Consider the following 21,234-nt stretch of genomic DNA (forward strand, 5'->3'; position numbering starts at 1 on the left):
TGATCTCACGGTTTGTGGGTTTGAGCTCCACGTCAGGCTCTGTTCTGACAGCTAGCTCAGAGCCTGGAGCCTGTTTCGGATTCTGTGTCTCCCTCTCTCTCTGACTCTCCCCTGCTCACACTGCCTCTCTCTCTCTCTCTCAGAAATAAATAAAACATTAAAAAAATTTTTTTAAAGTGAGTTGAATTTACTCATAATACAGCATTCCAGCTATGTGGAAAATAGCTAAAATCTAATCCAGCTAGCTAAAATCTAATTTTGCAATTAACATTTGTTTTACATGGAGCTGAAGAGTTGAAGGTTGTGGTCTTCCTTATCAGGCCCCTTGAAGAGCCTTCTTACTCATAATTTCTCTCTATGTCCCTGAACTCCTTAGAAAAACTTCCTTTTTCCCTCCAAGCGTAGATTCTTACAGGGATTTATATGTGGGGAGCCAAGGAGCTGGAAACTGTTTTTGGACGAGTCCACATCACATTCTGGACTGTAAGTAGAACATTTACAAATCTCCGTAACACCTGGCTTACTTCTCGTTGCTTGTCCTCTCATTTCCTTTTGGAATTCTGCACCAAAGCTGTCCAAACTGGATAGGCATGCATAGCTAGTGTCTGCAAATGAAGTGTCAAGAGATATAGGGAAAGGCAGACTCATGGCCTCACAATTTCAAGGTCATTTAGAACCAACTTAGTAGTCTCAGTGCAACAGGGGAACCTGGGTGACTCAGGCTGTTAAGCCTCTGACTCTTCATTTCTGCTCATGTCATGATCCCAAGCTTTGTGAGATGGAGCCCCAGTTTGGCTTTGCGCTGACAGCACAGTGCCTGTTTGGGATTCTCTCTCTTTCTCTGCCCCTCCCCTGCTCAAGTGCATGTGCTCTCTCTCTCTCAAAATAAATAAATTAGTTGAAAAAAATATTATTAGGGCAATAAAAAAAACAAGCATTATTTAGCTTGAGAAACTGATGCTAAACTGAGGGGAGATTATATGATTACTTCCTCTAAAGGGCTTACTCAGTGTTGTCATTATGTTTAAATATTTATTTACCAAGGTCAAGCATTCTTGATACATGATGCACCAGTGTTTTTGAACAAGTCATGGATTTTGGCAAAAATTACATTTCAGTGTGGGTGGAGTGAGGAATGGTAGGATGTCTTTGGGTACCTCCCTTTCAAAATAAAAGAGAGAGTTCATGCACCTGAGAGTCCTCAAGGAAGGAGCCAGAAGAGCTGGGAGCCTTTCTTAGCTCAGTCATTGACGTGGAGTCCATTCCCTTCTGCCCTTCAGCTTGGGTAAGTCTCAACTACTTATCTAAAGTTTATAATAACAACTTTTCCATACACATAACAAGAAAAGTATCAACGGTTGATGTTGACAGGAAATGTGCTTTCTTGAACTATTATATTAAGGGTTCTTGTGTCTGTTGCTCTGTTTGTCCATCTCTATATTAGTTCCATTCCCTCCCCTGACTTTTTAAGAACAAACCACCTAGTTGAATGATTCTCTTGCTGGAAGGAAGAAAGAAAAGTACATAATTATTTTTTACAGATCTTTGACTATTGTTAACATACCTTTAGTGAATCTTGGGGACAAACTGAGGCAGGGGTGCATTTTTGAGGGTCTGGTGTAGTGCCCAGGGCGATTACTTGATTAATGCGTTACTTGTCACTTCCCTCTAAGTTTAGCTGCTTTGTGATGACTCTTCGAATATGTGCCTGCAGGTGGCTTGTGCCTGTGTGCCAGCAGACCCCAGCCTGGGTGGAAATCTGTGGTTTTGTGTTACCATTTACAACACTGTGTTTTCTAGGGTCTGTTGAGTTTTATAGCTCTAATTTGTTTCACAAATGGAAACTAGTTTTCTTTCCTTCTAATTTAGCTTCTGCCAGTACATTCTCATGATACCATGATATATTATGATGACAGTAACACCTACGTGACCCAAAGGTTCAGTGGGAATAAGTGCAGTGTTTTGTGTCTGAAATGCTGCCATGATACATCTAATAAATAGCTGTGACCATTGAACTCTTGTGGGGGGTACTGAAATAGTAAAAATCTTGGCAATAAGTACTTTGCTTGTGATCTTGTACAATTTATGTTTCAGTTGAGGCAGTGAAAACGCTTTCCAACTAAAAATCTCAGGGGCCACCATCTACTTCTTAGAAGAGACCTTTACCATCGCATGTCACAGGCTCGCCTTGAACAACCTCAATAGCTAGTTACCAACTAGCTCTGGATTGAAAACCTGACAATGAGACTTTGGGGCTTGGCACTCGCCACAATTCTGGTACATTCCATGGCAGCTAAGTTTAGTAAGTATTGCTTTTCAGTGAAAGGTGTTAAAATTTGTGATGAAATGATCCCCAAAACATTTGCCTTTTTCCAAACCCGCTTGCTTCTGGTTGCTGCAGTTGAATTGGAACATGGAAAATTCATTAATGCTCTTCAGTCATTCTTTAGTACAAATCTAAGAGAATATAGCATAATTTTAGTTTTAAGTATTTAAATACATCCAAATGTGACATGCTGCCTGCATGTGGCAGGTGCTGCAAGCATTTGCTGACCTGCAGCTGGCTTTGTTAGAGGTAGATGTGGCTGCTCTCCACTGAAGGCAGCGTGAGAGGCTTAGCTCCAAGGTCATTCATCTGTCTGTGGTGCCCATTAAGACATTTCATAAAAGATCTTAATCACTTACTTATTCTTTGTCAGTTAAAGAGTCACAAAGAATGACCCACTTCTAAATTTAATCCTGCAAGGATAGAGTAGAGGAGTTAGAATATTTTTATATGATTACGTCAGGATCACATTTATGGTTTTTGTTTTGTTTTGGTTTTGGCAGGCAAATCATCCTGGGGCCTAGAAAATGAGGCTTTAATTGTGAGATGTCCTAGGCAAGAAAGATCTCGATACCCTGTGGATTGGTATTCCTCAACCAACAAATGCATCACTACCCAGACAAGAAATCATGTACTTGCCTCAGGGGAGCGTCTTAAGTTTCTCCCGGCCAAAGTCCACCATTCTGGAATTTACACTTGCGTTATCAGAAGGTACCTGTAGGCACCCATAATCTTTCAGCTTGCTCCCTTGTCTTTGATAGTTGATAGTCTGAGCTGTCCTCATTTTCTTTCCCTTCCTAGACCTTTCTGGAACAGTTGAATTTACAAAGTGATTTGAATAGAAGGGTACTTCTAGGGATACCATTGCGTTGGGGTTTGGGTGATTATGAACTATTTAGAGGCAGAATTGCAAGAATGAATTTGTAGCCCAAATAGGAAAAGATCTAGCTTTCCTAGTGACCAAAAGAATGGAGAGCAATCATTCACTTTGGCTGGAACAAACCAGCAGAAAGACCTAGTAATCTAGGTGTTGGGCATCAAGGAGGCCTATAGTGGGTGCAATAAGGCAGTTACCAGTGCCTTAAACTTGAAAGATAAGCTGAGGAGGGTCATGTAAGATTGCGTGCCTGCAAATTACTTACCTACACAGATACTGTTAAGTGTTTTGATCCTGTACCTTTATTTGGTACATACAATATGTCAGATGAACTACATCAGAATGCAGGATGTGTATAGTTCGGCACCTAGGTTCCAAGGTAGACCAGTTTCAGTTTCAAATATATGCTCTGACACTAGTTAGCTGTGTGACACCAAGTTACTTCTCTGTCCCTGTTTCCTGATCTGTAAAATACACATGATAATATAACGCACTTCAAAGCATCCATATGAGAATATGGTATAATGTTACCACCATTATATGCTACATATAATGCTACATAGAATGCTACATAGTAAACTCTCAATAAATACTAATTGTCCTTATAATATGCCAATTTTTGGCATGGCAGCCCGTAGAATGTATAAAGAAATGATGAGGGGGTCATTTTCAGGGCTACCACAGGGGCTATGTTTGCTCTCAAATGCAACACAAAGAGATTCAATACATATTTTTAAATAAGAAAAGAGCCATCTTATATCAATTGTTTGAAGAGCAAAAGTAACATTTAGTAAAAGCTAGAATGGGATGCAGTTATTTCATAATGCTGAGTAACTTTTTGAAAATCGGTTGGCTTTTTTTGATAGCCCTACCTTCAATAAGACTGGCTATGTGAATGTCACCATATATAAAAAACAGCCAGATTGCAATATTCCAGATCATCTGATGTATTCAACAACATCTGGATCAGAAAAAAATTCCAAGATATATTGTCCTACGATTGACTTGTATAACTGGACGGCACCTATTGAGTGGTTTAAGGTAAAAGAAAACTTTGGGGAAACAGATAAAATTACACAAAGTAGATGCAAGTGAAGAGTTACTGAAAATGGAAGGGAATTTTTTTTTTTTTAATTTCAGGATTGTAAAGCTCTTCAAGGACCAAGGTATCACCCACACAAGACATTTTTGCTGATTGACAGTGCAACGAGCAAGGACACAGGTGATTATACCTGCAAATTTATACACAATGAAAATGGAGTCAATTATAGTGTCACGGCAACCAGATCACTCACAGTGAAGGGTAAGCTACGGAATTTTTCAATTTAACAAAATTGAATGTAAAAATATGTGGAGAAATTGTGCCCTTCTTGTTGATTTCACTGTACTGAAGATCCCCTTATCTGCAGAGGATAATTCTGAAGCCCCCAATGGGTGCCTAAAACTAGGGATCGTACCAAAGAACCTTATATATACTGTTTTTTCCTACACATACATACATACCTGTGATTATATTTAATTAATAAATCAGACACTACAAGAGATCCACAACAATATCTAGTAATAAAATAGAACAGTTACAACAAAAGACAGTAATAAAAGTTACCATAGATCTGAGCAAACTCAGCATACAATTTTTTTTGTCTTTCCTTATTAAGTCGAGAACTTTTACCTTTTCACTTAAAGGAAGTACTTAATGGTTTCTCTTGGACTTTTCCGAATTGCCAGCATTGCCACTCTTGTGCTTCGGGGGTATTAAGTAATATAAGGCATAACTTGAATGCAAGCAGTGTCATGACCGTCAACCTCATAACCAAGATAGCTATTAAGTGACCAATGGGCATTTGGCGGATACAGTATGGATCTGCTGGACAAAGGGACAATTCACTTCCTGGGTGGGATGGAGTGGGGCAGTGTGAGATTTTCTCATACTCAGCATGGTGAGCAATTTAAAAGGTATGAGTTGTTTATTCATGGACTTTTCATTTTAAGCTTTATGGACAAAGGTGGACTGTGGATAACTGAAACCGTGAGAAGAGAAACCGGGAATAAGGGGGTGCTACTGTGCTTCACGGTCCTCCCTGAGATATCCTCCAGCTCCATCTTATCCTGCACATTCTCTGCAATAGCACAAAGAGCTTTTCTAAGTGCACTGTCAAGATTTAAGAAATTTTAGGGGGAGATTACATTACCAATCTAAAGCCAAACCTGTTCTCTCCTCTACGACTCAACTTTTCAAAAATAGCATGATCTGAATGCCAACTTAATGAACTGTTTTTGTGGGGGGATGGCAATACAAGTATTTGGAGAGCAAGATTAACTCTGTTTAATCTCTAATATAACTAACTAGACTAGAAGTTTAGAAGTTCTATAAAGAACTGTAGAGATACTGCTAGGTAGTTTTTAATTGTCAACTGAAAATTGTCAGAAGGCAGTAGCTAAGCAAGAGTGTTTATTTGAGATTAAAGAATTGCAATTTGGGGTACTCAGATCTGGGTAGCAACCAGCCTGGTGTCCCACTAGGGAACAAAATCAGGGCTTTTTAAAAAATTTTTAACCTTTATTTATTTTTGAGAGAGATAGAGACAGAGTGTGAGCTGGGAAGGGGCAGACAGAGACAGAGACAGAATCCGAAGCAGGCTCCAGACTCTGAGTTGTCAGCACAGACCCCAACGCAGGTCTCGAACTCACTCACAAGCGGGGAGATCATAACCTGAGCCAAAGTCCAACGCTTACCTGACTGAGCCACCCCGCGGCCCCATAAAGTCAGGGCTTTTAAAGCTGAGAGGGAATGCCTGTATACAGTGTTTACATAGATTTTTGATGGATATTGGTGGCAGAAGGCTAATCTTCACTGAATATCACTGGTTACTAAGGCTCTCACACAAGCAGTCTTTTATTGAACCAAGTGGCAGATGTTTGGGCTTCCTCTTGTAATATTTGTGGTTTGGTCAGTTTAAAAGTCCATGATTCCACCAGTGAGGACAGGAGATGCATCTCCGTAATGGCCTCCTGGCTCCATTTCAAAACCCCTTGACATAACTGATGCCATCCCACTTCACCTTTCACACAATCCTGGTTTGCAACTCATTCAACGTTATCAATGGCCTCAAGTTGCTAATTGGATCCTTAAAAAACTGGTTTTCAAATGTTAAAGTGTATAAAAGTCTATTCAGAGAAATCCCTCACCATCAAGCATGTCAAATCTATAAGGAGTCACAGTCTCCTTAGCATCGCTTGATCTGTGGACACAGGATGAAGTGGCACCAGTCAGTGTGGAAGATTTCTCACTAGGAAGCGATTGTGAAGACAAGTTTTGGTTGGGAGGTTTGTGATGCTCTCCTTATAAAATAAGCACCACTAGACCACATTTCTATCAGTGTCTCTCACTATGAAACACCGAAACCATGAGGGTCCTTAATCACACTATCCTGAAATAAATGAGAATCGAGGGGTATAGGAATGTAGTAGTGCTCCTTCACCTACTGAAGGCATCAGTGCCACAGAAGTTAGAATGTCCTTAAAGGAAGGACCACAGTCGTGGAAATCTCTGAGCAGAAGTGTGGACTTATGTGTTTATCATTTTCATAGGGCTTTTTTTTTTTTCATTCAACAAGCATTTATTCAGTACCTTATGTGTGCTAGTGTTTCATGCAGCTTTTGAAAGCTTCTTTCCTGCAGTGTTATTCTGTAGAATTATAGTTTTCTAGCAATTGCCAAGTCATGTAATTAATTTAATGTGTTAGATTAATTAATATTTGTTTTAATGATATAAAAGAGAATAGGAAATATGAAAGAATATCATAAGTAGTAAGAGAAAGTATTACTTGAATGTTTTCTTTTCATTTGTGTGTTTGTATTTGTTGCCATGGGTCATTGTCAGAAAAATGTGAAAAACATTGCTATGATATAAGATAGTAATAGGAAAACACAATCTTTATATTGATGACCATCTAATGCTATCCTAATATTTATTTTCTCTTTGTCTTTGATTTAAGCTGAGGAAGGCTTTTCGTTGTTTCCAGTGATTGTAGCCCCTCCACAAAATGAAACAAAAGAAGTGGAAATTGGTAAGAAAACTTGAAGAATGCTGTAAATGTTACCTGGAGAATCCTCTCATGTGACTCTTGGTCTGGATTGGCCAAGTGTGGGTCACGCAGTTAACACAATGGGTCTTGTGGATTAAATGAAATGTCACGTATAGAAACAGCCACCGGGCACCTGCTAATATTAGGGATAACCAGCAGTTACATTTGTATTGCACTTGTATCTCATGGTACTTCACACAGACTATCTTATTTCATTCTTACTTCGCTCCAGGAGGCAGATATTGTTCCCAGTTTATGCTTGTGGATACTTAGACTCAGGGAGGATCAACGATATGCCCAAGGTTGTAGATAATCAGTGATAGAAGATTGAGAACTCCAGCTTTTTGACTCTGTCCATCTCCCCTTCTCGGGCTCCCCACCGGAAATGAGATACAACCCAAGTTCGTGGTCCATAAACCAAGTCCCTTCATGAACTGGTTCTTACCCACAATCTGGCCCATCAGAAGCTATTAACCCCACCTGCCCCAGGGTCCTCACCACACCGACCATCTCACAGTTGTTACACCGATTGGCAGCATTTCCACATTCATTCCCCCATTTGTCCATGTTGTTTCTCCTTCTCACCTCTCAACACTGAGCTCAAATACCATTCCCCGTGCCACCCTCCTTCCCTGCCATGGGCACCACAGGAGTCTCCATGTAATGAGGTCCCAAGACACCATTTCTGTGTGCAGTGTGGCAGTCCAGAGAAGTCTGGAATGACTTCTTCTGTATTCCCATGTCATCTGTCAACCTTTCTATAGGACACTAGAATACCTTGTGTATTAGTCATTTGTGTATACCGTTATCACCTTCTGAGACACTCTGCATCCCTCATCCATCTTCAGATGCACAATTCTTGACCCCGGAACCAAGGGCTCAGTAAGGGATGCCCGAATGCATCCCCAGCACGAGGGCAGCCCTCAGGCTTTCAGTTCTGGGCAGAGGAAGTCTCAAGTACAAGGAGTAGAAATGGGGAGCACTCTTGAATGATTAGATACTGGGATTGTAGCTGGGTCAAGCAAAACAGTTTTACCAACAAGATGGCTTACAGATAGATACAGAGAATTTGGTAAAAGGAGGAAGGTGTGGAAGAAAGAAGTTAAAAAGAAACTCCAATCTATAGTAAAACGAAGCCCCATCTTATAATGTGGGATTGGTGAGACCAGAGTTATTCACCTCATTGCTTTCCACGGAAGGTGAGAGGAGCTTCCTCCAAACTGTGAGCGAAGTGGGTGGAGGCAAGGACATGGAAGTGCTAAAATGAGGAAGGGGAATGGAATCAATTCCTGGCACGCACCAGGCGTTCAGCGATTTTTTTTTTTTCACATTAAATGCAATACTATTGGCAGTGCTGAAGTTCATTGGTGAGTTTCTTCACTTCTCATCTAGGAAAATCAGCAAACATACCCTGCTCTGCGTGCTTTGGAAAAGGCTCTCAGATCATGGCCGGCATCCTGTGGAGGGTGAATGGAAGCAAAGTTCAGGACTTTGGAGAACCAAGAATTCACGCGGACCAGGAGCAAAATCAAAGGTATTTTTATTTCGAAGTTAAAACACCCCCGCCCTCCTCCCACACAATTTGCAACTGCAAAGTAAGCATTAAAAGTAACAGACTGCCTCCTTAGTTCTAGCAATGAGTTGACTTGTCTGAGCACCGTTTTAAGAATAGAGCCTGTGAGAGAAGAGGATTTATCTTCAGAGTATACCTGCCTGGCTATGAATTTGCACGGCTGGATACGGCACACCGTGAGACTAAAGAGGAGATGTCCAAGTAAGAAGCGTTTCTGAGACTTTAGTCACCGAGTTAGCTGCCTCAGCTGTAAGCTGAAATCGTTTTCTTAGAGGACAATGTGTTGGGGTGTGGTTCCAGGGGGAGTCTCTCGAGACAAACAAGCGGCCCATCTCATAAAACGTGTTTCTCCTCTTAAGAACATGGACCATTTGTAGTCTGGTGCCTAGTGGCCTCTCTTCTGTTCTCTGCCCCCCTCCTCCTCTCCCCTCCCTCTTCCTCGTATTTCTCCTCCCCTTCTCCTCTCCTTCCTCCTCCTCTCCTTACTTTCTTTTTTTCCTCCAACCTCCCTTCCTCTCCTTTTACCTCCTCCCTCTTCCTTTTCTCCCTCCTCCTTCTCCTCTTCTTCCTACTCCTCTCTCTTCTCTCCCCCTCCCACCCCTCCCCTTCTCTCCTCTCCCTTCTTCTCCCCCTCCTTACTTTCTCCTGTTGGTTCCTCCTTAACACCCAACTGCTTCCTTGGCCGTCCTTCCGATGATTTCATTAGCTCTCTCTGTCTCTGTATACAAAATACAACACACTAACAGTAAACTGTGAACATGGTCTTTGGTTCATGACTTTTATGACACGTTAAAAACATGTTCTCTTTTATCATTTTTTTTTTTTGTCACAAAGAAATTGTTAGTGAGGCTGCCAAAGTGGATAAAAAGGTCAAGTACTTAGTTACTGCCCACTCCAGTAAGAAAATCGTAGACACTAACTTTGTAATAAAGACACCACGTGCTATCATTATTAAATTTTATAAAATAGTAAATTTGCTTATTTATTTATTTACACTTACAAAACCTAGAGTGTTTACCCTTTGGTCCGTTCCAGAAAGAGTGTGTGACCGCTTCGTTCTGTCCCTTTAAGAGAAATGATTTGCGTGCTAACACTTTACTCTATCCCTTTAGAGTAGCTTTAACATCAACCCTGATTTTGGGTAGAGTGAGTCTTCCACTTCTGTTTTCATCAAGATTGCCTTGGAGATTCTTGGGCCTTTGTATTGCCGTATAAATTCTATTCAGATGTATTTTGATTATAAAGATGTTTTTATACAAGTTACATAGAAGGTTTTGTAGCTTGTTTTATAATTACTTAATGTATAATAGAAGTCTTCCCAGGAGAGTAAATGTTCTTCTACAACACAAATGTTAATGGCTTCACAGTATTCAGTTATACAGATAAACTATCATTTATGTCACCACATACATTGCTTAGCCACATGTGTTTCTTTTTCTGTCTTTTTGAAAATTTATGTATCTTTTTAATTTTTTAAAGTTTATTTTCGAGAGAGAGTGTGTGCACAGGCGCATGAGCAGGGCAGGAGCAGATAGAGAGAGGGAATCCCAAGGAGACTCCAGGCTGTCAGCAAGGAGCCCAACGTGGGGCTCAGTCTCATGAATTATGAGGTCATGACCTGACCCGAGCTGAAATCAAGACTCGGATACCTAACCAACTAAGCCACCCAGACACCCCAAAATTCCCCCCTCTCCCCCACCTCTGGTAACTACCAGTCTAAATACAGATGAAACTCATTTCTTTATTCTGTTATTCAACATGCAATTCAGGTACCACCTTTTACAAGGAGCCTTTCTTGACCACCAGTTTGGAGTATATATTCCTTCCAGGTATTTCTGTAGGACCCCATTTCTATCTCCACACTCAGTGCACTTACAACAATCTGTTTGAGAGTCTGCTGAACACAACTGTAGGCTCCGTGAGGTCAGGAAAGGCATCTCGTCCATCTTCGTGTCCTCCATCTGTAGGGCAGTGCTGGGTATCTACCGTGTGTTGAATGAATAAATGAATGCACACCAAAGTTATCAAGGAAAACTCTTTTGGTACATTTCTACTGCTCTAGATATAAGGTTTAATTATAAACAAAACAGAAGTTTACATTTACGGTTGTTAGGTTGAATAACCTTCCCAGTCACCTGGAAAGGCCAAATTATTTATAACTTCCCTGTAGTTTCATCTGAATCTAGCGTGCCTCTAATGACTTCATTATAATTTGATGCAATAAAATATAATTATAACAAAACTATGAAACTGACTACTCTTCAATAGATCATGATCAGACACTACATACAATCTTTTAAAACGTAACATTCCCTTTCACAAATAATCAGTGGCAATGGGGGCCAGATGTAGAGAATGATCGAATGAACTGTCTTGGGTATAGGGGACAGGAGGACACATTGTCTGTAAAGAATCCAAAACAGGAAGAAGACCATCTAAGAGTCATTGCGCTTTTTGCCGCCATCACCTTACCCAGACATTACTAATCTATGTCAGTGATGACGCACTCCTCCTCTCTGGGGCAGACTGTTTCTTCCTTCCACCCTGTAGATGTGTTCTGGCAGGCAATGATGTCAGCAAAAATAGTTTTACACACATTTCCTTCCTGAGCACCTGTCTATTTCCTCACTTGTTTACATTTCCAGGCAAAGACACCCTGTTTCTTAGATGATGCATTTAATCTGGTGTAAATGGGTGGGGAGAAAAATATATTTTTACACTTGTAATTCCATGTACAACTAAATGGAAGTTATTTAATGAGTTTGTCAAATAGCGAAGGGAGAGTTGAACCCTCAGTTTACACCCCTAAGTGGGATATAGCCCAGATTAATTTGGATAAACACAGAAGTACGACCTGATGGGAAAAAAATTGAGCGTGATGAAAAAGACCACCAATTTGATGTGTTTGTGGTAAGTCTCTGCCTGAGGTGGTGCTTTGGATTTTTGTTTTAATGTAGACTTCAACAAACTTCAATTTGTAAGTTTTTAAAATAAACAAACAGAATCATGACTAATGTAGCTGATTTTGAGTGCTATTGATTTCCATAGGGCTTCAGCTTTCTCAGTTGTAATTGAGTCCCCCGGGGACATATGGACAATGTCAAGATCACATTAGGGCAATGTTGTGATGGTATTGGGCACATTGCTTCCCCAAGGAAAGGGGAAGTCGCAGTCTCCACCCTGGCACTGCCATTGCATCATTATCCCTACGTGTGCTTATACTGTCTCTTCATGAATATTCTCTCATTACCTGTGTATTGGAATTGTTTTCATGTTACATGTACTTGGTGACTTTTTTCCTTCTAGTTTATTTGTTTTTTTCTACCTTTCCCCTGCTTTTCTTCAAATTCACATGGTTACACTCTGGGGGCTCCTGGCTGGCTTAGTTGGTGGAGCCTATGATTCTTGATTCTGGGGTCGTGAGTTAGAGCCCCGTGTTGGGTATAGAGATCACTTAAAAATAAAATCTTAAAACACACACAAAAAAAACATGGATACATTATGTTTTGACAACTGTGTAAATTAAACAAAAGCTGTTGCTACAGCAACTTATCACAATGAATTTCTCTCTTTCTAATCACAAAATAAATTACAACACTGTCTTGAGTTTTAAAAAAACCCCAAACTTTAAAAGCTTATGTTCCCATATTACTCGATGTGATTAAATAAATATTCGATACTCATAATAATAGTAGTACACATTTATTCACTGTTTCCTTTGGACCTGTCTAATTATGTTTCATTTAATTTCTCATTTATTTGACCAGTATTCCATGAAGAAGTGACTGTTACTACCATCCAATTTTTCAGAGAAGGAAACAGAAGGCAAATGGAAGTTGAATAACTTACCAAATATTATAGTTAGAGGCAGGATTCCAATTGAGATAGTGTTTTCCTGTTTATAAACACTTTCAGAAAGTATTTAGTGTTTAATCACTACATACAGAGGTATTTATACATGTATAAAGTCATTAGCAGGAAGATATTGGACTTCAACTTCCTTTGCTGTCTTGGTTAACTTCTTTCCTCCTGTTGAAAGCAGCCAGTCACGTGCACACTTACTTCACCGAAACTTCCACACTCCCACTAGGTAGGGCTTTTAGAGAGAGTGAACTGGTTCAGGGTGTGGACAATCCTGTTGAAATGCTTTACTCAGGGAGTGTTTATCATTTACACTGATGACGGTGCAGTCAGTAAACTCTCTGCCAATTTTCAGCAACACCTCCTGCTCCCTGGTTTTGAACCACTTCACTTTGGCCATTCTTCATTTCATGGTGCTGGATTCTTAGGAGGCTGATGAGCCAAGGGAAGAATTTGTGACTATGGATAAGTGATTGTCCATGGCAAGACTGGGAATCCGTGCTTTGAGACGTCAGCTGAAAATGCAGGAGAACCCTATAATAATTAAATCTCATGGGAGGTCCTTCTCACGTTCATCTTTCAGGGGCACTATTTGTAAGACGATATTTAATCTCCTCTCTAAAGAGAGAAGTAAACTTAAAATATCCAAGAATACTATTAATGAGTGCAATTCTTGTGTTCAGTGTGTATGTGTCTGTTACTAATGCTTGAAAATGGGAACCATCTTGCATATGCACCTTGTGCAGAAGTGAGTATAGGACCCGGTCCAGGGGTGGCTAAATGATGTCCACCAGGAGAAAAGAAAGGGGTGTGTTTGGAACCTAGAACCTCAGTAGTTTGACTTCTCCATCAATGATGTTTTAGTGGCTTACGTGGTTCTTGTTTCTTCCCTGCTTTCTAATGCCCCCAGCCCCAGATAGAGTAAGACCCCAAGACCTGTTGGTTCATTCTCTTTCATGCCCCAATGTCAGGTGTATCCATCCCTTTTTCATCATTATAGGAGTCTGAACCTCCTTATCTCTCACTTCAAGTATTGCAGAAACTTCCCACTAATTTTACTCTAAGGTCCCACAGTCTCTCCCACAGAAACAAATCTTCCTAAATGACTCATCTAGGAATGACTCAGCTGAATCTTGCATATAAACCCTTTTTGTTGTTAACACCCCATTCAACACTCTTCAGGGGCTCCCGTGACCTTCATGATAAAGACAAATACATTAACAGGAATCTCAAGTTTGGTCAGAACCTAGCCCTGACCCACACTTCTTACTGTGTCTGCCACTAATTCCTCAAAATGGATCACTCCAGTTCCTCAGAACACACACCACATCTCTGCCCCCAGGCTCACAGCATCTGCTCTAGCCAGAAATACATTTCATTTCTTTTTTTTACAGTTCTCTAAAACTTAAGAGAAGAAACTCCCTGCTCTTCAGGGACCACCCTCCTGTAGGGAGTCTTCGTTGCCCAGTCAAGCCTGGAGCAAGCACTCCTAAAAACCTCTGCCAGCCAAAATCGCACTTTTACTTCCTATCTTAGCTATGTTTACATTAACCTTGACACCTTTTATGTTCTGAGAAGCCCCTACAACGCCTAGCCTTGTACAGAGAAGGCGCTCCATAAATGTTCACTTACTGATTCTTAAAGCAGCCATGAAAATTCCAGCAACGCATCTCTTGTATGAATCTCTCGTACTCCCAATGGATGTCGGCGTGCATATATTTGTTTATTTTTCTTTGCTCTAGTAACAGTAATGATCACTTTTGTCTTTCCTTCATCTTTTGAATAGTTGACGATCAAAGCATCTACTACATGCTTACAGGATTTAGCATCTTGTTAATGCTAATCAATATCATGGTGATAATGCTAAAAGTGTTCTGGATTGACCTTATTCTGCTCTGGAGAGACCTAGCTAGACCTTACAGAACCAAGAATGGTAAGTGGCAAGTTTCAAATTCTCCCTCAAAAGAAAAAAAAAATCCCTAATGGCCAATGGTTACTTACTTGTTGATCTCTTGATAGCTGTCAACTAAACCCAGATTTTCCTTGTAAATGTATTAAGAGTAGATTTTTTTTTTCCAGTTCACTTAACAGCCATTTTCTATCCTTTTGTTGTTGCTCCTCATGGTTCTGGGATTCATCTCATCACCTCTGATTTCCTCTCCAACAGGATTGCTGTTCCTACTAAATCAATAACAAAATTGATTTAGAAATAGAATCTGCTCCAAGCCCAGAGTGGTTTAAACAGTTTGGAAAATGTGTATTGGTGAAATTTTATGGAATTCAAAATATTAACAAAATTGTTCCCATTTTCCAGATGTGAACAGTTTAGGAGGGACCATTAGAATGTGGGTGTATTTTACCAGAAAGCCCACTCCATAAAGAGTCTTATCTATTCACATAAGTAGATATATGAAAGAATATAATTGTGCCCTGCTAAATAAGAACACCATTCTTTCCTTTGGAGGCAGATATACTTCACATTTTCCCTACAGTCCACTCAATTAAGGCTAATTATTTGATTTGTGGGAAATGCAGATTAAAAAAATTCTACTTTAGCATTTTCATGTCCTGGGGTAAGCATGGGGCACATGCAAACAAAATATAAAGTTGAGATCTGGCCCAAACAGCAGAAGAACTCCTCATCCATGACTTTAAATATTTCTCAATAAATTATTAATCAAACTTAACAATATGATGTGAGCTAAACTGGACAGGCTCTTGCCTATTCTCTCTCATTCAGTGTGAGACAGTGAAGAGGTGAACTTTGGGATTAAGATTGACTTTCTGATGACTTTCTGGGGCAGTAGATTGTTGTCACCATCCCTGGACTCCAGAATATTTTGGGGGATGAGATACAATCACCACCAACCATAAAACTGAGTAAAGAATGTCTAATAAGAGTCAAATGAGAATTTGGAGGACCAAGTAATAAAGTTTTTTCCCTTGTTCTCATTTTCAGATGGAAAGGTCTATGATGCTTATGTTATCTATCCACGGAACTATACAAATAGTCCTGAGAGGGTCAGTGCTGTGGAGTACTTTGTTCACCAGATTCTGCCTGATGTTCTTGAAAATAAATGTGGCTATAACTTATGCATTTATGGGAGAGATCTGCTACCTGGAGAAGGTAAAGCTGTCAAAATACATCGAGGACAGGAGCACCTGTGTGGCTCAGTCAGTTAAGTGACCAACTCTTGATTTCGGCTCAAGTCATGAGCTCATGGTTCATGGGATCCAGCCCTGCCTTGGGCTATGTGCCGACAGAGATTGAGAGTCTTTCTCCCTCTCTCTCTGCCCCTCCCCCACTCAAAATAAATAAAATAAACTTTAAAAAATACATGAAGGTCAGGGGCACCTGGGTGGCCGGTCGGTTAAGTGTCTGACTTTGGCTCAGGTCATGATATCACAGATCATGAGTTCAAGCTCTGCATCAGGTTCCATGCTGCCAGCTCAGAGCCTGGAGCCTGCTCTGGATTCTTGTCTCTCTCTGCTCCTCCTCCACATGTCCTCTCTCTCTCTTTCTCTGAAAAATAAATAAACATTAAAAAAAAATTTTTTTAAAAATACATTAAAGACAGGAATTCACCTTCATCAGAAACCTAAGAGATAGGTGGTCTTCTCCCTGTGTTGGAGAGGGAATTGCAATAATTATTTCATTCCCTAAAACCAGAGCTTTTAAATATTTCTCCTGAAGAAGGAGATACTTATTCTCTGCTCCTCCTGCCCCCATAGCCAAACCGATCATGAGATCTTCACACGAATGGCAGGGATGTGAAGGCACAGTAAGATGTCTTTGTGATGTGGATTCAGCAAGGCACTGCCCCTACTTACTTCCCACATCTACCACTAGCATAACTGACATTTCTTAATTCTCTCTAGAAGAGTTGAAAGAACACTCATAAAACAAAGAATGTTGTTTTAACGTCCAGAGGCATTGGGTAAAATATTTGAAAGGACTCAGAGTCTTTATTATTTTCCTTGTATTGGAGAAGCATTTGCAGACATATATTCTCACAACAACAACAACTAGAGCTGTCTTCTGTCCCTTCATATGTAGTCAAGTGCATGTACTTTTGACAAGTAGTCATAATTCTGGTATTTCAGTAGCTGTTCTCCTGGTCTCTCAATATTTATGTCAAGTACATATGAACCCTCCTTATGGCCCTTCTCAAATTGCTCAGAGACCAGGAAGCAGGAGCATCATGAGGATAATTCCAATAAAGCAAATGCTTAGTAGACTGTGAATATAACCTGGCATTTCCACTTAGAAGAAGGATTCGGCATCTATAAATACAAAGGAATACATAGAAGGTGAATCTGGTTTGTCCTAGAATATTTATTTGGGCAATGTTAATCACCCCATTATGGTTTGGGAAGCTTCTAAAATGACCGATTCAGGCAAATGTAATCCAAGTTTCCTCTAGATTCTTTCTCCCTCCTCCGACTCTCCCTTCGGCTACTCATGCCAGTAAAGAGGAACAAGTCATGGTGCTCGAATGTTCCTTTTCATATGACACACCTGTGCAGGAAGCTGCAGGGACTCCCACTGTTCGTAATGTCACACCATATGCTACACCTGGCCACAAATTCATCTCTTCTTTCTCAGATCCGTTGACCTCATTGGTAGCTACATCTCTCTCCAACCAAATGTGAATGCCAGCTCACTGATGCTCAACCTTGCGTGGCCCACATTGTGCTGTTTTTCACATGGGAAGACTTCCCACTTACCCTCCCTTCAAGTATGTCTTCTGACCTTCAACTGAAGTATAATCAGATCCGACAAAACAACACCAAAACTTCACTCTTCCCTTAGAAAAAGTTCATGACTGCCTGCATCAGTGTATTTCTTCCTCTCCTAGTTACCTTCTGTTGGCTCCTTCAAATCCAATCTGCACCCCATTTCATCCAATGGGCCTGGGTGGCTGGTCATTATGGAATCTATCACACTCCTGTCCTCTGCTCCATGCTGGGTTTGACCAATAGAGAGCACTGCAGGGAGGTCAGAGGCAGGCATCTCGTGAGGTTGTCAGGGTGGCTGAGATCCTCTCTCCCACAGCAAGGGCTCCTGACAGCTGTTTTCATACTCATTAAGGTTCCATAACTGCTTCCTCCCCTTCATACCTGGAGGGCTGTAATGCCTCCCTGATTACTTCCAGTGTTGGGGGTTCTGAAGTATCTCTCGTTGATTTCCTTTGGATCTGCCCATATCTTTTATAAATTGACCTTTGATTAAACTTTAAGTCAGTCCTTTGAGTGTGCCGAGTTTTATGTTGGGATCCTGACCGACATACGGTCTCTACCTGGCACTATTTAACATTTATTTCCCTAGTTCACATTACACAAATTGGCAGTCTTTCAGCTGCCACCCTCTAAGAATATCGTGAGTGGTTTCATTCATGGTCATGTTTCTTTGATCATGCTGTTACCTCCTTGCAGTGAGAGCTGAGTGTTTTACATGTTCTTGCTAAGTCTATCCAGACGTTACCTGCCATCACCATGGAGTTGATGCTATATAAACTCTGACATGATAAGGGCATATGGTCTTAAGATTTTTCTAGTCTGGATTAAATCACTTTTCCCAGGAGCTGGGGAATTGGGAAAAGACATGAATCCAGGACTTCCCTAGAGACTTTAATCAGTTCAGAGAAGCAAGGGTTCCTAAGAGTTAAAGTTCTAAGGCCTATTAAACACATAAGCTAACATTCTAAGAGGGCAACATGTAGCTAATGAACTTGGATTCTAAGTCTCCTGCTAAATATCTCTACATTCCCATTTAGCTCCGAGGACTCTGTTTCAGTTAGGACCCATCTACCTGGGAAGGAAGAGGGGCTTGGGACTGATGTTCTGACAGTGAGAGGGAGAAGATGAACATAACAAGTTGTCCAGCCAAGCACGTTCCCACTTGCCTGAATAAAGAACGGATCAGTGTCAGAATCCCATGTCAGACTATAACGGTATCAGGTTTTCAGGCTGTTGTTTTTTTAAGTTCAGAACATACATGATCAAACCATTAGACTTAAAAATGCATCAACAGGAAACCTGATCCATGTTTTTTATCCCCAGATGCAGCCACGGCAGTGGAAACCAATATACGAAAGAGTAGGCGGCACATTTTTATCCTGACTCCTGACATCACGCACAGCAGGGAGTTTGCGTATGAGCAGGAGATCGCCTTGCACAGTGCCCTTATCCAGAATGACTCCAAGGTGATTCTTATAGAACTAGAGGCTCTGAGCAAGCGAGATGGGATGCAATGTGTGGAGCTCCAGGATTCCCTCAGGCACATCGTGGAAGTGCAAGGTACCATCAAGTGGAGGGAAGACTATATGGCCAACAAACGGTCTCTGAATTCCAAGTTCTGGAAGCATGTGAGGTACCACATGCCTGTGCCAAGCAAACTTTCAAGGAAGACATCCACTTTGACTTCCCTGAGTACCCAGGAGAAGTAGCGCTTGCTTTGATGGGCTGGTGCACGAGATTTCCTAGATCTGCATTCCTCCTGGCTAGATTATGCCCCCGGACCAGACACTGGAGCAGAGGCATGAGAAAGGGGCATTTCAAGGGTGTTCAAACTTCAGGTTTCGTCCAGAATTTACTTTCATTTTCCTGATTCTGGGCGGATGCAAAATGCCCCCAAATTTTGATCTTCGATCCCCCTCTCCTCACCCCACATTTCCTTCCCTTTCTCCTTTTGCTGGTCTTTCTCTATATGACCTAGGATCTTTTCACTATGCTTTTTTCCTTCTTTCACTCTTTTTCTTGTTCTACTGCCCCTTATTCCTTGTCAATATTCTATATTTTGAACAAACGAAAAGTGTTAGAGCAAAATTTTCATGTAACCATAAAGAACACTCAGATTCCCACAAGCAGAACATTAGCAGTAAATCTTGTTTGCAACATAGAAGAATTTATTATATTTGAATGGAGGCTAAGTTTTATCATCTCAATATTGTGGATACCATTGAGGTGCCTTACCCGATTGCCATTATAATCAAGCATTTGCAGTTCTAAAGTTGCTTTGATATCTGTTTATTCTCTTTAGAAATATTTTTCTCACTCTAAAAGTTACAGAAGGGCAGAAACTATCAAAGAAGAAAAGAATGAGTATTATCCATAAATCTATCATCCTAAAATAATGACTTTTCACCATTTTCGTAGGCTTGTATTTAAAATTTTTTTTACTTATATTAAATGTACTATGAACATAGCTGAGCCCCCACAGTGTGCAGTTTTTACATACTTTTTTCTACTTAACGTCATAATAAAAGCACTTGACATGTCACTTAAATTTTAACATTTTAAATATTCATGGAGTTCTATTTCGTGGCAGTGCCACAGCTGTCATGTCTAATTAGTTATTGTTGTATATTTGAGTTGCGTTGAATTTAAATAACCATCATTATAAGTAATTCTGCAATGACCATGTCAGGATATTTTATATTTCTCAATTACAATTTTTTAACTTAAAAAAATGTTTATTTATTTATTTTGAGAGAGAGAGAAGGAGAAAGAGAAAGAGAAAGAGAGTGGGAGAGGGATAGAGACAGAGAGTAAAACAAAGAATCCCAAGCAGGCTCCATGCTGTCAGCACAGAGCCCAATGCAGGGCTCGATCTCACAAACTGTGAGATTATGACCTGAGCCCAAACCAAGAGTTGGATGCTTAACCGACTGAGCCACCCAGGTGCCTCACAATTTTATTTTTTAATTTGAGAAATTGGTTTGTTGTAACATTTCTGAGAAATCAGTAGAGCATCTTCACAGAACCATTTGACAAAAGTGAAGTTAAGGTACACAGTCAAGACCACTCCCATCAGCTCCCTGAAGGAGTTCACAGGCCAGGCCCTGGGCCAGGGGGGTTGGGGCACAGAGCCCCTCAGTGGATCCAGAACTAAGCAGTTTCCTCTCAGCCTGAGAGTCCTGTCAGAACTCAGACTTTACAAGTGAATGGGGATTTAACCCTCATCCGAGCTGCTTTAAAAGTATATGATTTCAGATTTAACTACAAAAGAAAACTGCACTCCAGACCCTCAACAGCAAGTATGATTTTGAACTGTCACTCAATGCCTTATAGAGCCTTGTCTGAAAAGAAATCATATTTCTGAAAGGTTGTCTAAAGGATCTGCAGTTACCCATCCTTCTATGTACCCTATAACCTGAATCTATACTCCTTGGATTACGGTTGCCAGATAAATTACAAGACATCAGTTAAAGTTGAATTCCAAGAAAGAAATTTCATCTGAAGTTGATCTGAAATCCAAATTTAGCGGGGAATCTTATATTTTTTATTTGATAAATCCAATGATCCTCCTCTGGTGGGTTATTGTGCTTTTCTGTGGTGACATCTGATTTCATTGATTTAGTAAAAAAACAAAGTTAGCCTGTGAGAAGGATGCCCTATAGTTGATCGGTCAGCATCATCTCATTTAGAATCAACAATCTATTGTCTGCTCTCCGCCAGCTGTGTGACTAGGAGTAAGTTACTCGACTTCTCCAAAATTTAGTTACCT

General features: G+C 40.5%; 1 protein-coding gene across 1 annotated transcript; it reads left to right on the plus strand.

Moving 5' to 3' along the window:
- The first annotated feature begins 2,203 nt into the window (after nucleotides 1-2,203).
- On the plus strand, nucleotides 2,204-19,174 carry IL1RL1 (interleukin 1 receptor like 1). The gene is made up of 10 exons (XM_039223201.1): nucleotides 2,204-2,302; nucleotides 2,830-3,037; nucleotides 4,070-4,244; nucleotides 4,344-4,506; nucleotides 7,202-7,273; nucleotides 8,684-8,825; nucleotides 8,920-9,065; nucleotides 14,512-14,658; nucleotides 15,685-15,852; nucleotides 18,789-19,174. Exons 1-10 carry the CDS (start codon nucleotides 2,242-2,244, stop codon nucleotides 19,172-19,174), a joined length of 1,668 nt encoding a protein of 555 aa, XP_039079132.1. The 5' UTR covers nucleotides 2,204-2,241.
- The last annotated feature ends 2,060 nt before the right edge of the window (nucleotides 19,175-21,234 follow it).

Source organism: Hyaena hyaena, unplaced genomic scaffold (genome assembly GCF_003009895.1).
Source record: "Hyaena hyaena isolate Hyena2069 unplaced genomic scaffold, ASM300989v1 scaffold_1287, whole genome shotgun sequence".
Lineage (NCBI taxonomy): Eukaryota > Metazoa > Chordata > Mammalia > Carnivora > Hyaenidae > Hyaena > Hyaena hyaena.

Coding starts and splice junctions, on each gene's coding strand:
- IL1RL1 (XM_039223201.1), top strand. CDS start 2,242: ATGAGACTTTGGGGCTTGGCACTCGCCACAATTCTGGTACATTCCATG. Junction 3,038..4,069: donor TACACTTGCGTTATCAGAAG/GTACCTGTAGGC, acceptor TTTTTTTGATAG/CCCTACCTTCAATAAGACTG. Junction 9,066..14,511: donor ACTAAAGAGGAGATGTCCAA/GTAAGAAGCGTT, acceptor TCTTTTGAATAG/TTGACGATCAAAGCATCTAC.